Source organism: Rana temporaria, chromosome 4, assembly GCF_905171775.1.
Source record: "Rana temporaria chromosome 4, aRanTem1.1, whole genome shotgun sequence".
NCBI lineage: Eukaryota > Metazoa > Chordata > Amphibia > Anura > Ranidae > Rana > Rana temporaria.
In genome coordinates, this window is record NC_053492.1 from 360,501,736 (window position 1) to 360,519,604 (window position 17,869).

The window sequence follows — 17,869 nt, forward strand, 5'->3', positions numbered from 1 at the left end:
TTTGGGAGCCACGTTGCACAATTGTCAGTTAAAGCGACACAGTGCCGAATCGCAAAAAGTGCTCTGGTCTTTGACCAGCAATATGGTCCGGGGGTTAAGTGGTTAAAGTATTTCATATTACATATCAAAATCTACACCATTGCATTTCCCTTAGGTGTTTCCTGTTAACAAAAGCCAACTGTAGAACACTCCAGTCCGACAAATATTGCTCCATTATTCTTTCCAGAAAACTTAAATTCATTCTTTGCCTATTCTTTTTTTCCCCCTTATCTTACTTTTTACATTACTGTACACCTTGTTCTCAGGCAGTTATGCGTTCTTCTAAGTAAAGCCTAATGTTTAAAGTTAGAAGCTTGAACATGCATATTTGTGAATTCAATGAGTATATTTCTTTATATAAAGGTAATGTAGGCTATCTGGTCCCCTAAACATCAGTCTGATATGCATTGTTAAATCTATAGCATGCGAGAAATGAAACATTTGTTTCTTGCCTTGAGACATCACAGTCACAGTCAGGAAGTTCAGAATCCTCGATGCTGTCCTCTGCCATCTTATGCACGCCTAAATCAGCAATGGCTGCCGCAAGGACCATAAACGTACTCATCAGTAGAAGCAAAACCATGAGCAATTAATGCTCACTGGAAGATAAAAAAACCTTTTCACTTCTGTGCGCAACACAGAAATGAGGGCAGCACACAGGGCACAACAAACTGTTGTGAGATCTGGGCGTGCAACATGAGACCAAGTGTTTGGACAACTGCTCATGCTTCTATAAAAAGACCCTACTCGAAAGAATGTAAGGGATTTGTGACCAGCAATGATGTCTGCATACAGACGATGTCCTTGTAGTACTTTTCAGGTCTGCAGGACGCTCACTACATAGAGAGCATGCACATGACAATTGCTTATCATACTTCCTATGTTTGTAGGCAGTAGAGCAAGGAATCCAGAATTTAGACTGCAAACACAAAATAATCTGCAGGGGGATTTAAAAACAATTGGTAGTTCTGCCACACAAAACTGTTGGAGGCAAGTTTTCTTAAAGGGGTTGTAAAGGTACAATTTTTTTTTCTTCCTTTACTTTAGTGCAGTCCTCCTTCACTTTCCTCATCCTTCAATTTTGCTTTTAAATGTCCTTATTTCTTCTGAGAAATCCTCACTTCCTGTTCTTCTGTCTGTAACTCACCACCGTAATGCGAGTCTTTCTCCCTGGTGTGGAGTGTCGTGCTCGCCCCCTCCCTTGGACTACAGGAGAGTCAGGACGCTCTCTGTGTTGCAGATGGAGAAAGGAGCTGTGTGTTAGTGGGCGTCCTGACTCTCCTGTAGTCCAAGGGAGGGGGCGAGCACGACACTCCACACCAGGGAGAAAGCCTTGCATTACTGTGTGGAGTTACAGACAGAAGAACAGAAAGTGAGGATTTCTCAGAAGAAATAAGGACATTTAAAAGCAAAATGGAAAGATGAGGAAAGTGAAGGAGGACTGCACTAGGGTAAAGGAAGCTATTTAGGGAAAAAAAATTGTACCTTTACAACCCCTTTAAAGAGGAGTTCCACCCAAATTTGGAACTTCCTCTTAACCCACTCCTCTCCCCCTTACATGCCACATTTGGCATGTCATTTTTTTGGGGGGGGAGACTTCCTGTCCCACTTCCTCCTTCCTGTAGGCGACTAAGCTTAATCGCCTACAGGAAGGGGCTGCTGTAGGCGATCGCCTAGGACACGTCACAGGTCCTAGGCGATCTCCTGGCCAATTACACGGCGCAGCGCCGCGCCGCTCGTGCATGCGCAGTGCCGCTCGCGCATGCGCAGTGGGTGCCCGGCCGTGAAGCCGAAAGCTGTCACGGCCGGGTGCCCACACTGAGAATGAAGACGCCGGCCGGGGAGGGGGGGAGAGGAGCGGAGCCCCGGCCGGCGCGTCGCTGGAGCGCTGGAGCAGGTAAGTGTCTGTTTATTAAAAGCCAGCAGCTACACTTTTTGTAGCTGCTGACTTTTAATAAACATACAAATTGGCTGGAACTCCCCTTTAAGGCTGGATTTACACTTTTGCTTTTTTGCTTGATGCATGGTCCATTGAAAACAATGAAAACACAACAAAACACACGTCAGTGCATGTGTTAACAAAGCACATTAATGGAGCATGATGTGCATCCACGAGGAATACAAAGAGCATTGCAATCGTGTGTTAAAAATGTGCACCAATGCATGTTAATGCGCTGGCATATAAGTTGTTATTTTTCCATTATTTCAATAGAAAACACATCAGAACACATCAGGTGTAAATAGGCCCCCGAGTGTGCATTCAGATCCATGTGCGCTTATAACCATTTATGATCAGATCTTCTTCAGAACCTAAGCTGCTGAGCGGCTAACTGCTGTAATTGTGTTCTTCTTTACGTTAGCAAAAGGTATAAACGCAAATAATTTACAAGTGATTCTTATTACAGCAGTATGTCTAATAAAAGAAAAATACGCCTCTAAGTGCAGAATTAAAACTTTTAATATCCCCAAAAAGGATTAAAAACAGGATCGAAGGTAAGACAGGACATGTCATGAGTATGTACAATGGGTGATCCAGCATCAGGAAGGTCCCAGTATATACAGCTTCCAGAATAAAATCCAGGGAGACTGGCAGATGTACGCTCCAGGCTATGAAAACACTGGTGAAGCAGTCACACCATTCTAGGTCAGCATGGAACAAGGATCCCAGAAATGACGTCAGCAGGAGCGGACAACAACCAGCGTGGACCGCAAACAGGAAGTAGGTCATCAAAATGGGACGCGATTCGGAACTACTGATTGGTTCCTTCTTCAGCCAATACCGGTCTCCCTGAATTTTCTGCTGTATATACTGGGACCTAGGTGATGCTGGATCACCCATTGGACATACTCATGACATGCCCTGTATTACCTTTGCTCCTGTAAGTGTTTTTAATCCTTTTTGGGAATATTAAAAGTTTTAAATCTACACTTAGAGGCGCCTTTTTCTTTTACATGTTTTCTATTAGAGATTGCTTTCCTCTTTGAGTGTGGCCTGAATTGCTTGAAGATCACATCCTCTGAATACCCTCATGCAATGCAGACTTTATTTGCTAGGTCCTGACATTCGGAGCGCCCTTGTTACATGTTTATCTGTCTAATAAAACCCTGCAGTTGTTACTAGTTGGCTGCATTGCTGGTGAATTATGCATGCAGAGCAGTTCAATACACTTCACAAAGCATTATTTATTTTCATGACTACTGTTCTGCTGCAATGAGCAGATTTGCTCTTCATTTTCTTCCCAAGATATCTGCTTCTTGCAATGATATCATCTCATGTTTGAGATAATAATTCAGAAGGCAATTGCAGCTCATGACCTAATACTGGATTTCTCAAAACTGTAAATTCTGTCTTTCACATGCCCAATGTTTCTTCCTTTTTACATTTAAAGCATTTTCTAGACTATTATAGGCATGAAAAAAAACGTTGTTTTTCAGCATGTCCAAAAAACGAAGTTTTTCCAACTTCATCATTAAAAACGACGTTGCCCACACACCATCGTTTTAAAAAAATGATGAACAAAGCGCGGTGACGTACAACACGTACGATGGCACTCTAAAGGGGAAGTTCTATTCGCCTTAGGGCTGCTTTAGCTGATTCCTTGTTAGTAAAAGACGATTCGCGCTTTTCTGTCTGTTACAGCGTGATGAATGTGCTTACTCCATTATGAAGGGTAGTTTTACCAGAACGACGCTCCCGTCTCATAACTTGCTTCTGAGCATGCGCAAGTTTTTAACATCGTTTTAGCCCACACACGATCATTTTTTACTACCCGAAAAACAACATAGTTTAAAACTACGTTAAAAAATGCAGCATGTTCGAATTATTTTTTTGTCGTTTTTCAGATGATTAAAAACGATGTGCAGCCCAAACACGATCATTTTAAATGACGTTTTCAAAAACAACGTTTTTTTTTAATGCCGAAAAATGATCGTGTGTACGCGGCATTAGATTGGCTAAGATTATGAGAAGAAGAGGCGGACGTCTAAACCTTGCTTTGCAGCCATTTCAATAATTCATTCAAAATATCAGCCTCAGTTGACCTCAGAAATAGAACACGACTTGCATAACATCAAGTCTATACAGTAGCAACAGTATTGCACTGAGCCAGCACAACCATCCCTACTCACAAGGAGTTCCAAAAGCTACATGTCATATCCTAGTGGCATTAAAGGAGTGAACTGAATGACTAGCATGCTCCTGTATCACTGAAATACTTGGTGACTTAGTGCCCATGTTGTGCGTGCATTATGTTACAGGCCTAATGATTCAGCGGCCATGTGGTATGCAGGGAAAAAAAGCCTACAGCTTTTTTCGTACAATGCACATATATATATATATATATATATATATATATATATATATATATATATATATATATATATATATATATATATATATATATATATATGTGTATATATATATATATATATATATATATATATATATATATATTATACAGTATAATAGAATACAAAGGGGTTACAGCACAGTGAGCATAACTTATTGCCCCATCAAAAAATAATACAGCAACTTCAGTCACCTGTGGAAAAATATAAAGTCAGTAGCTACAAAAACTGTAATAAACAGACACTTACCTTTCCAGGGATCCCACGCTGTGCTCACCGGCCAATTTCTTCACTGGTCTTCAATCCCTGGCGCCAACATATTAACTGTGGGCAGCCGGCTGTGACAGCTTTTGGCTTCTGACTGCGCATATGCTATCTGAATGGTCCCACGGTCTTCTGGGACCTGTGAATTGTCCCAGAAAGCTGTGGGCAGGCAGGGGGAGGAGAACTATCTTTCAGATCACCTACGCGATCAGAGTGGAAGTGGGAGTGGTTACCTGGCCCCCCCAAAAAAAAATATGGTGGGGGGTTTGAAGAGAGGAACGTCCCCTTCACGTATTTACTCTTACATACTCATAGCAAACTCTTGCAAATAAAGAGGGGTATTCTTAGTTCACATATATTGCAATACATGTTTAAGCTAGCCAACTGAGTCATTGTAATCCCGCTCTGGCCAGTTCCTACTCTATCTTTAAGATTCAAACCTCTTATTTGCTAAAATATCCTACTCTTAGGAACGGTAACATATAGGGGGGTTGATTTACTAAAACTGGAGAGTGCAAAATGTGGTGCAGCTCTGCACAGAAACCAATCTGTTTCCAGGTTTTATTGTCAAAGCTTAATTGAATAAGCTGAAGTTAGAAGTTAATTGGCTACCATGCAGAGCTGCACCAGATTTTGCACTCCCCAGTTTTAGTAAATCAACCCTATAGTGGCAGTATGGGGCAAACAGACACAGCTGGAGATGAAATGAGCTATAGACCAAAATTCAGCAATGCAAAGCCACACTGAAAAAATACACCAAATTTGATGATAGGAATGGTATACATAAAGCAATTGTACAAAGCATTACACAAGTGTGGAGGGTAGAGGCCAAAGGAATTGAAGGTACAGACATTTTTTATTTTGTCTATAATGAATATTATTTGGGGAAAATGCCCAAACATAGCCCAAACATTTTTTTCAGCTTTGGATAGAGTAAAGAAGGGCTAAAACTTGAATATACCTTGCACCAATAAGGTCCAGTAGATGCTGCCATCTGTCGTTAACTTTGCTCAGCTTGTACTCGATCTCTGATGCCTTGCTTTCGTGGCTGGCCTTAGCCAGTCTCTCTCCCATATGCTGCAGCTGGATTTTGTTTTCCCGAAAAACTGCAATTTCCTCCTGGTAGTCCTATACGGCACAGACAAAATGTATCAGTGTCAAAAAAAACTGCTACTTGTCTAACTAACAACCACATTTTTTCCTTCATGTTGTCCTTTTGTACCAAGGCACAAGGCTATAAATTATTTAAGTAACAACAAGGAAGGAAGGAATTTTTCCCTGTTGGAGAAAATTAAACCACAAGGTTTTTTTCCCTATCTCTGAATCAACTGTGGCTTTAGGCTGGGTCCCCCCTTGTTACTACACAACAGTCATACGCCTTTCATTCTACCTTGCTCTGCAACATCAGTCCTATATCGGTCCTACATTGGTCCTACATCCATCCGACTTTGTGATAGTATGACTTGTCCTTTGACCAATCAAAACAAGCGTGATATAAATTCCTTTTACTGCTGTTGTAATCACCATGTCAGAATTCGGATGGTTAGGACAAGGGTCCTACTTTGATCCAACTTCAATGATATTCAATGGGCTGAAGTAGGATCAAAGTCAGACAAAATAGTACAGGGAGCATTTTCAAAGTCGGATCGACTTGTGTCGGTCCAGTTAAGACGGCTCTCATAGGGAAACATTGATTTTCACACGTCATGCGACATGAGCTCCCAATGTCGGAGCGTTTGTCGTACCAGTGTGAACACGGCCTCAGGCCTCGAACACACGACCGAGTTTCTCGGCAAAAAACAGCAATAAACTTGCTGGGTGAATTTTTTTTGCAGAGGAAACCGGTCGTGTGTACATTTTCTTTGAGGAAACTGTCAAGAAACTCGACGAGCCAACAAGAGAGCATGTTCTCTATTTCCTTGACGGGAATGGAGAAAATTGGCTTGTCGAGTTCCTCGACAGCCTAACAAGGAACTCGACGAGGAAAACGATGTGTTTCGCCCATCGAGTTTCTCAGTCGTGTGTACGAGGCTTCAGAGTTCTGTGTATACAGGTTTTGATTGATTTAATAATACATTTTTTTATTCGTTTAAACTCAATGAACTTTCAATATCTTTTTTTTTCAACAATATCTCTATAACGTGTACACAAGATATACATCGTTTCTGAAAAGAACATGAAAGTGGAAGCCTGGAAAGAAGCTGTACATCTTCTTCCTACATTAGTGTAATTAACAATCACTCTCATCAATTTATCCTTCACTGTTGCTGCATTTTTGCCTCCCTCTGTGATATTTAAATGTCTGGAACCATAGCTTCCCCTGATAATAGAATGCAAGCTAAAGGGAAAGATGGTGCCATGGGCCATGGCATTAAGAAAGCCATGCCAATATTTACCTTCCATGTGGCAGGTAAATAATACAGAGATGGATGACAGCAACATCACAAGGCTAGAAGCCGGTAGAAACATGAGTTCACAAATGCATGTCATTATTAAAGTGATTGCTTACTCCATAAAATAAAATTGAAAACAGCCTGCAACAAAGGAAGGTAAATAAGAACCTTTACAGCGGGCAGTGTGTAATATCTCCATACACTTGCAAAGCTGCAGCTGCCATTGGCATTTGACACTTCCAGGTGTGTAAAATACCTAGTCCCTGCTGTGGATGCTTCTTCCAACCCCTACATCACTACAGCCACAGCAGCAAGTGGATGACTAGGTGTCTAAGGCTTCGTACATACGACCGAGAATCTCGTCAGGAAAAACACGTTGTTTTTCCCTGACGAGATTCTTGGCAAGAAACTCTTGCCGCCCGAGTGTACTGACTTTCATTTCAAAAGATGAAAAACGGACCAATGGATTTTTTTTATCAGATATCCGATGAAGCTGACTTTCATCAGTCTTGCCTACACACTATCAGTTAAAAATCCGATCGTGTCCAACGCGGTGACGTAAAAACACAACGGCGTGCAGGGAAAAATGAAGTTCAATGCTTCCAAGCATGCGTCGACTTGATTCTGAGCATGCGTTGATTTTTGACCAAAGGATTTCTCCACAGACGATGTTTTTTTTCTATCGGTTTTTTAACCATCAGAAAATTTTAAAACAGGTTCTATTTTTTTTCACCGATGGGGGAAAAAATGATTGGCCCCACACACGATCGGTTTGTCCGATCATCAGACGAACCGATCGTGTGTACAGGGCATAGGGCATGTTTGTTTTCTAATGTGATGAGTTGATCAGCTCTTGGTCACATGGTCACTTTAAAGTAACAATAAACAAACAGTGGGTGTGTCAGCCTAGTGCATTATCCTTTTACATATTATACTCACAAACCAACATGTGTACGCTCATCAAAACAAATCAAGGAACAGAACAGCAGAGCTCCTGCATATCATCTCATCACATCACAAGATGCTTAGGTCTGAAAGGCTGACACGTTTCGAGGGACATACCCACTTCCTCAGTGCTAAGAGACCTACCACTTCAAGCTAAACTTAAATACCATTTGTGATATCACAGCTTGAACCAGACCTGTGCAGCTCCATTTTGTGATGTGATGAGATGATATGCAGGTCTTCTGGTGTTATGTTCCTGGATTTGCTAAATCATTTTTACTCAGCGCAGATGCTTTTTAAATCGACTTTTACTGAGTCGGGTCATGTTGACAAGACCACCCCGGGCTTAAAGTTCATAGATAATGGAAATCACCAGCTTCTTGCACCTCTTAGACAAGGAAACCTTCAATTTAATGCAAAGCTACATCTCCAAATTGTTGAGGCGCATTACACAAGGTAAATCATAGGAAAGCCAGCTGAATAAATTAATATATAGAAAACAGGGTGCAATCAGCGCAAATATATAGATCAAAAAATAATGATATTAAAAGTGTATTTATGTGATACAGACCCCCAGGGTTCAGATCACTGGTAATGCCAGCTGAACACTAAGGGAAATTCGCAAAAATCCTAAGCAAGTAAAAAATAAAATAGAAAAAGTGCAGCGCAAAACTCAAATATATAAATGATACTGGTATACTCAAACACCAATACCATAAGTGTGAATATGAATATGCAGAAAAAATGGAAAAAAAAAAATATTAAAAATTAAATACAATTCAAACAAACAGTCCAAAAGTCCATAAGTGTCAGAAGATGAGTGAATTAAACGAAAATAAATCTCCAGCACGTGACAATCCACCAAAATTTTGAAGTGATCCCTCCACCGTTGTAGATGGCTACTCTCACCTTCATATATGGACCACTGAGTTAACAATTGGTCAATAAAGCAAATCAAATAGGCAGGTCATGAACAGGAACCAGGCTGATGTATTAGATCCTCATAAGACAACCAAACCGCAAAGGACAGGTGCATGTAAAGAGATAATCACAGACTAAGTGCTCACTGTTGCAATGTGTGGATTTATTCTTTAAAAGAAGCAAAAGTCAGGCTACTCACATTTGGCCAGACAAAAAACGGCATGAAGTAACAATCTTTAGGAATGAACAGCAGATGAGCGACGTGATGTTTCAGGCTTCAGCCTGAGTAGCCTGACTTTTGCTTCTTTTAAAGAATAAATCCACACATTGCAACAGTGAGCACTTAGTCTGTGATTATCTCTTTACATGCACCTGTCCTTTGCGGTTTCGTTGTCTTATGAGGATCTAATACATCAGCCTGGTTCCTGTTCATGACCTGCCTATTTGATTTGCTTTATTGACCATCTGTTAACTCAGTGGTCCATATATGAAGGTGAGAGTAGCCATCTACAACGGTGGAGGGATCACTTCAAAATTTTGGTGGATTGTCACGTGGTGGAGATTTATTTTCGTTTAATTCACTCATCTTCTGACACTTATGGACTTTTGGACTGTTTGTTTGAATTGTATTTAATTTTTAATATTTTTTTTTTCCATTTTCTGCATATTCATATTCACACTTATGGTATTGGTGTTTGAGTATACCAGTATCATTTATATATTTGAGTTTTGCGCTGCACTTTTTCTATTTTATTGAATAAATTAATATACACAGTTATTTTTTAGTTTGTCCAAGATCACATAAGTCAATGCACCATGATTTTTAAAAAAGGGCCCCACACAGGCTTAATTTCATGTACTCAAATACTTCTAGCTGATACGTTTTAAAGGCAACCACCTTTGGATATTTTTAAGCTGCACCTACAAAAAGAGTACCTTAGGCACATGCTTAATTTTCCCTAATAGAGAACTGTTCATATGGAACAGAAACAATAGAGCAATGTAAAAGTATACATTCAATAATTATTGTCTACAACCCTGTATCATATTAAAAAAGTTTTAAAATAAATGTGAGTACCTTTCTTAGCTTGTCAATCATCTCTTCAATGCTAATGTCCCCATTCTGAGAGACCTTGCTTTCCATCTGGGTCAGCCACTCACACAGCTCTTTGTTCTTTTCATTAAAAATTGCCCACTCATTAAGCCTCTCACTGACTTGCTGCCGACGTAAAGAGACCTGTAATTGCAAAACACAGCCATGATTGATCCTAATGCCTGGTACACACAATAAGATTATCAGACGAATGATCGTCAGTTTTTTTTTTTTTTGCATGCTAATCTCATATTGAAAATGTAGCGTTTACTAAAATAACAAAAAATTTTGTACGACAAAATTCAGAAGTGATGTAATGTGTTGTAGTGTATTTGTATTGGATTTTCTAATCACAACTGTACTGATTAAACAAAAATCGTACCATCTGGTATTGTACGAGAAATATTTCCGTGCTTGTCCCATCTGATAATTTTGCATTAGTTGTCGTGATCAGTTCTCAAACGCTAATGATCAGATTATGGAACGATCGATTTGAAAGTTATGTATCATTTTCTGAACGTGTGTATGGGCCTTAAGACCTTAAAACCCAAGGCCTAGTGAACACTTGCAGAAAAGAAACAGCTCTTAGAGGCATTTGTATGCCTCTGAACACAGCTTTATTTCATTACATGGGGGGGGGGGGTACAAAAACTGGAGCACACTGAATCCAGTGGAGCTATTCATAGTAACCAATCAGCTGTTAGTTTTTATTGTTAAAGCTTAACTGAACAAGTTGCAGTTAGACCCCTTTCACACTGGAGGCGTTTTTCAGGTGCTTTAGCGCTAAAAATAGTGCCTGTAAAGCACCTGAAAAAAACCTCAGCTGCAATCCCAGTGTGAAAGCCAGAGTGCTTCCATGCTGGGGCGCTGCGCTGGCAGGGCGCCAGAAAAGTCCTGCAAGCCGCTTCTTTACAACTCTTTATGAACGGTGTATACACCGCTCCTAAAGCGCCCCTGCCCATTGAAATCAATAAGCAGCGCTGCAGCAGCACTACAGCGGCGCTGCAACGGGCGCTTTTAACCCTTTTTATGAAACAATAACAATTGTCCAAGTGAAATAAAATATCAACCAAAGTCCATTAGTCCATCATCCTTCAAAATTAACACCCAACTTTACATGGATAGGCATAGGTGAGAATAAAGATGACACATTCTTTATTCCACCATCACCAACTGGTGGACTGAACATTTTCTCATTTGTATGCCTATCCATGTGTAGTTGGATGTTTATTTTGAAGGAAGGTGGACTAATGGACTTTGGTTGATATTTTATTTTACTTGCACAGTTGTTGTTTCATAGGTGCATTATTATTAATAATATTTTAGCTAACAGATTAACCTGCCTGGCGGTCTTCACGAGTCTGACTCGGGGTTAGATTTTCCTGCTGCGAGCGGAAACCCCGAGTCAGACTCGGGCTTGCCTCGCTAGATCCACAGGCACAAGTTACTTACCTTGTCCCTGGATCCAGCGATGCCACCGCGCTGTGTGAGCGAGTGGGACCTCGCTCGATTCACACAGTGCCTCCGTGTGACGCCGATCTCCGTTCCCTGCGACGTTACGACGCACGGGGACGGAGAACGGCGCCAAATTCAAAAAAGTAAACAAACACCTTACATACAGTATACTGTAATCTTATAGATTACAGTACTGTATGTAAAAAAAACACACACCCCCTGTCCCTAGTGGTCTGTCCTGTGTCATGCATGTCATTTTATATAATAAAAACGTTTCTTTCTCCCTGCAAACTGTAGATTGTCCATAGCAACCAAAAGTGTCCCTTTATGTCAAAAATAGTTTTAGATCAGCTAAAAAACAGCGATAATAAATTATAATCACTTGCAGAATTGTGCGATAGCGATTTGTGGGGAAATTCGTCATAAAAAAAAAAAAATAATGACAGCAACAATTCTGCAACTGAGCAAATTTCAGTGATTTTGATTTGATTACATTATTGAATAATTTTTATTATAATTATATTATTATTTGTTATAATTATTTATAATTATTTATTATATTATAATTTATAATTTTGTTTTTAAAAAAATGTCATACCTGGGATGCCTATTAGAATCTTGTTTGGTCAGATTTAAGTGAGTTATTTCTAAAAATTACAGACCTACAATATAAAACGCCAAATTTCCTTGCAAATAATGGTACCGCTTTTAGCATGTTTTTTCTGACAGAATCATACCGCCAGGGAGGTTAAGTTTACATGCACACGCTTCTAAATATTGTACATGTGCAATGTGCAAGTGTAATTACACACCAAAACACTTCTGGCAGAAACATCACAGGCAATTTTCATATGCCTGTGTACATGGACTTGCAAACCCTATTTTTTAGGGCTCTCTCACACTTGTGCAGTAAACTAAAATTTTCTGCACTAGAAAAAATGCTGATCTCTGCAAGGGCACAGAGAGAACGATCGTTTTCCATATGCCCTGTTCACACTGCAACGAAGCTCCTGGGTGCCGAGCAGTGAGGTGCAGAAAAAATGCATATTGTATTTGTCTGTAATTGACTGGATATCACCTGAAGGCTCTATGTACTGTCCATTTCTAAATGGTGTAGAGAATTGGATGACATGTTAAGCTGACATTTCGATAAAGTTAGAAGAAAAAAAAAAAGTACACAGTGCCCTGTGCTGAAATGTGTACCACAACACCCAATGCTGGACCTGACACTGACAGCTGTCCACACAGTAAAACCTCCCATTTTACCATGTGGGCCAGTATGAACGGGTCCTAAATCTAAACCTGCACTAGCTAATGTATAAATTCTTCACCCTGTAGTCTAATGCCGCATACACACCATCACTTTATGTGATGAAAAAAAACGACATTTTCTGTGAAGTAAAAAACGACGTTTTTGAAACTTCAATTTTCAAAGACGAAGTTGCCTACACACCATAGTTTTTCTCACAATGTTCTAGCAAAGCGAGGTTACGTTCCACCACGTTTTTTCATTGAAGCTCGCTTCATAAGTAGCTTCTGGGCATGCGCGGATGAAAAAACGTCGTTTTAAACGACGTTTTTGCTACACACGGTCAATTTCTGTGAAGTAAAAGTTGACGTTTTGAAAAACGACACATAAAATTGAAGCATGCTTCAATTTTTTTTTGTCGTTTTTTAGAAGACATAAAACGACGTTTTCCCCCACACACGGTCAATTAAAGTGACGTTTTTAAAAACTTCATTTTTTTTCATCACATAAAGTGATGGTGTGTACGCGGCATTAGATTTAACAGCACAGGTTACAACTCAGGTACAGTAAAACCTTGGTTTGAGGGTAACTTGGTTTGAGAGTGTTTTGCAAGACAAGCAAAATATTTTAATACATTTTGCCTTGATATACAAGCAATGTCTTGATATAAGAGTAGCGTCATGTCACAACTGAGTATAAAAAAGAAGAGAGGAGCCTCTAATGCCATGTACACACGATCGGTTCATCCGATAAAAATGGACCGATTTTTTCATCAGATATCCGATGAAGCTGACTTTCATCAGTCTTGCCTACACACCATCAGTTAAAAATCCAATCGTGTCCAACGCGGTGACGTAAAACACAACAACGTGCAGAGAAAAATGAAGTTCAATGCGTCGACTTGATTCTGAGCATGCGTGGATTTTTGACCGATGGATTTCCCCACAGACAATCGTTTTTTTCTATCATTTTTTTAACCATCAGAAAATTTTAAAACAGGTTCTACTTTTTTTCACCGATGGGAAAAAAAATGATGGGGCCCACACACGATCGGTTCGTCCGATGAAAACAGTCCAGCGGACCGTTTTCATCAGACGAACCGATCGTGTGTACAGGGCATTAGTGTAGCAATATGGTTACATTTAATGAAGGTACAACATTTAGCAACTTATTGCTACACTTAGAGGTGCCTCTCTTCTCTTTTATACCCTGTAAAAAAAATGCTTTGATATACAAGTGCTTTGGATTACAAGCATGTTTCTGGAACGAAACAAACCAAGGTTTTACTGTATTAATAAACAACACATAAAATATTACATAGCGACACACTAATACTGCAAACAATACTTACACATTACTTTGCCATGAACAGCAGTAAAGCTATTAGTGGAGTAGTTATTCATACTTCTGAGTTTGCAGCAAGAACAGAATTTCTGTGAAGAGCTCTGTTTGATTTTGAAGCTAGAAATGGTAAATTTCCTGTTGGTCTCACCTCAGAAAGCGAGCAGAGGAAATAACTGTGATATGCTTTGCTAATTGTCACATCCGGGGGACTTTAGGCATTTGAGCTGTTTTTCAAATTTTAAACATCTGTCTTTTCGTATAACACCGACAACATGTACACATGCGATTGAAAGCTGTGCAGGAAGTCTTTATATCATATTTTACATAGAAAGAACCTGCATTTACCGTGGTCATTGTTAGCTACATTTTCTAGATCATTATAATTATTAAGGGATGTATTCCAAAGTGTAAAGCATATCTAAACACAAAAATAAAAACTAATAAACTGCAGTAAATGGCAATAGGTAAAGTGCTGCAAAACATTGTCAGCTCTTTATAAATAACCGTAATAATTAAAAAATAAGCAACTCATCAGTCCCTAGACGTGTTGGCTACATTTGTTTGATTTTTAAGACAGTAATCCTTTATTTTCACCCGGTAATCCACCTGTGATCCTCTGCGGCAAATTTCAGGACCCGCTGTCCTTAAAGTGGAGTTCCACCCATTTTTTTATGTTTGTCTGTGCTGCATGCTCTAATCTCATAGTGTTCAGAATGGACAATTTTTATTTAATTTGTTGCTTGTAAATACCTTTATTTTGTAGTCCTTCATTACTTCCTCCTCCTTATTAGCCTAGGCTATTTGCAAGGGTTTCTGGGATAGGCATCATGTTTCCCAGTAGTCCTTGCAAACCTGACTGAAACCTATTACATTTCTTGTGCACTGAGCATGTGCGAGATATGCAAAGCTGAAATCCAGGAAGTCATACAGTCTGGCTTCATGATGCCCACACTTAAGATGGCCACGGTCTATTTCTAGATTATAAACTATCTAAATGCTGTAACAACCTAACAAAACGGACCTTAGTTTACAGACTAACTTTACTAGAATACATTAAGCTTGTGTATTACAGGGGTATTTATATTTAAAAAGTGAAATTGTGGGTGGAACTCCCCTTTAAGCTGCAGCTGAAATACCAGATCTTGACGTTGCAGAGACAATAAATAGTTGCTTCTGCCTAAGCAGAACACATTATCAGTTGCAACATTAGGACAGAAGTAGAAGATAATCAATAGACTGGTTGGGCCCAGAAGAAAACTGATAGGGTCACAGGTATTTTTTAGAATTTACAGATTGTAGGCAGCATGGGGGTACTGTAAGTGGGTCTACAGTATATTTCTTTTTTTCTTTTTGATCAGATAAGTTTTTATTGGTATTTTTCATGACTTACCAACAAAACCTACACCCCCTTCCAGCCAAACCATATCACCATCCGCCCATCCCAACAAAAAAACATACAAAAGCTGCAGCACATATGTAAAAACACCTAAGAACCTTGATCTGTGAAAAGCAAATTTAGAGACAATAAGGAATACAAAAGGGTAATATAAAGTATACGCACTGTAGCGACAATGAGTCATAGAGGTGGGTGGGGGGGTTGTTAATCAGATATGTTACTGATAACTCAATTGATCTCAGTAGTTGCAAAAAGGGGTCAGGGAATGACCGTGTCATGATATTTTAAGAAAACTTTGGAAGGGTCAGAGTCAGGGGAGGGCTGGGCCGGGGGGCAGGGTGGCAATTGCCTCCCAGGCCGCCCTAACTCATGTTCAAAAGTCTGCTACCATTTTATTTTTCATTCTGGTCTTGGAAGTCGGGACGACCACTAGCTGTTGTATTCCAGGAGTTATAGTGAGAGACCCTGACACCCCTAGCTGACCCCCACCCCCCCCATACACCCCATGTAACCTGCCCCAGTGATCAGGCTGCATTGATGGGCACTGGAGTTGGCTGCACTGATGGGCACTGGTGAGGCTGCATTTAAAAACCACATGGGCCATGGATGGTGAGCTGATTCAGCAGTTCAATGGGCCACTTGACTGGATTTGCCCCCCAGGCCTAAGGCTGCCAGCCCTCCCCTGGTCAGAGTGAAGTAATGATGAGATTTAAGGGGCGATCCGATTCTGCAATCTGTTTCTGACTGTAGATCCACTTTTATTTTTCAGTACCACTCTAAAAATACAAGCTAGTAAAAAAAACTGTGAGAAGTAATAGAAGCAAAGGTTTCTGACTGTCTGGGTATTCATTAGCACCACATCCCTTGTATAGATATAAATGCACAGATTAGAAGGAATGGAATTTTTAAGGTGCGTATAACACAGCCAAATTGAGTATCAATCAACTATATATTATCACTATAAAGAATAACATATTTGAGTCTAATAACTATGTTATTCTTTATAGTGATCACATGTACAGTTGACTGATTCTGAGTTCTTCTGAAGAAACCACCGTTATGGCGAAACATGTAGAGAGTTTGTAACAGGCGCTCTGCGCGCCTGTTCCCTTTGCTAATAGACAGGCGCTTTCTGCGCCGCAGTGCGTTCCATGCTGGAACACATACGTGATTGTCTATTGTTGTGACTTAGATGAAGATCAGATCACATTTTATGACCAATTTGTGCAGAAATCCATATCATTCCAAAAGGGTTCACATACTTTTTATTGCAACTGTATATCCAAGTGGAAGGTATACTTTAAATTGTAATTTAAATGCTGAAACTATAAAAACAAAAGCTCCAAACCTTGAACTTTCCCCAGAAACACTTGGTAAGCATAAGTAAATCAGATTGGGCTTTTATTTATGGAGAAAAGCTTGGCACTGGTAAATATCTATAACATCAAGAGATCATAAACCAGAATTATAACTGTGGGCCTATCAGGACTGACTTAACAATCTTGAATGGCTTATCTCAGAATCCTTGAGATTTGGCTATAAATAAACATAATCAAAACTATTAAACGTTCTCTTGCCTGAGGATTAAATTGAGTAGAAAATTCGTGACTCAATCACAGTGCTAATAGAAATACATAAAATCAGAACTCCTGGCAGATATGAATGACACAAATTAATACAACTCTATGTATTTTTTTTTTTAAATGCAAGCAGCTTAAGTACCTGTATGACCTGGTAATAGCCTTTTTGCAGACAATCTACAGAAGCACTAAGGCCGGTGATCTGCCGGTATGGTTCCGACTATCGCGAAAGTTCCTGCGCAGGCGCAATCTGATCTGCCGATATGGTTCCGGCTAACGAGAAAGTTCCTTTAAGGACTGCGCAGGCGCAAATTTGCCGACGGAAATCTCCGAACCTCGCCCGGCATCCAGGGCGACGTGGATTTCGAGGAAAGTGGCCAGTCGGCCTCACGTCCACGCTTCGCTCGGACGGCTCGCTCCGCTCGCTCGGCCTCCTGGCTCTTTTTTTAACATCCTCCAATCCACGGGGATGTTAAAGAATGAGCCTGGATGCCGGGCGAGGTTCGGAGATTTTCGTCGGCAAGTTTGCGCCTACGCAGTCCTTGAAGGAACTTTCCCGTTAGGGGAACCTTAAGGACAAGTTAACGGGACAGGGAAGGCAGCATAAGAAGTCAATTGGTTGTGCTGTAATATTTATGTGCTAACAAGAGACAAGCTGAAAGAGGAGAGAGCGCAGTGACAGAGAGATGCACTCATCGGTCTGCTGCTTCTCCATTACAGTCCCGTCAAAGACTAGAAATAGGAAAACCTGTAAGTGTTGCCTAACTGCCCCAAAGAAAAAAAAAAGGTCTACTGTCCAGTCTGACAGAGTTGTGCTGTGTGGCAGAGCTGTGTGCAGAACAG

At 40.2% G+C, this 17,869-nt stretch overlaps 1 protein-coding gene across 3 annotated transcripts in view; it reads right to left on the reverse strand.

Moving 5' to 3' along the window:
- The window catches only part of SYNE1 (spectrin repeat containing nuclear envelope protein 1), a 595,717-nt gene that overhangs the window by 69,230 nt on the left and 508,618 nt on the right, over positions 1-17,869 (reverse strand). For 2 of the 3 annotated variants that reach the window (XM_040350885.1, XM_040350883.1), the window contains 2 exons: positions 9,988-10,146; positions 5,612-5,778 (listed from right to left, as the gene is read on the reverse strand). In XM_040350885.1, coding sequence (XP_040206819.1) covers positions 5,612-5,778; positions 9,988-10,146 — 326 coding nt within the window. Of the gene's footprint in view, positions 1-491; positions 692-5,611; positions 5,779-9,987; positions 10,147-17,869 lie in introns of those variants that run through there. The other variant, XM_040350884.1, reaches the window with a different exon arrangement.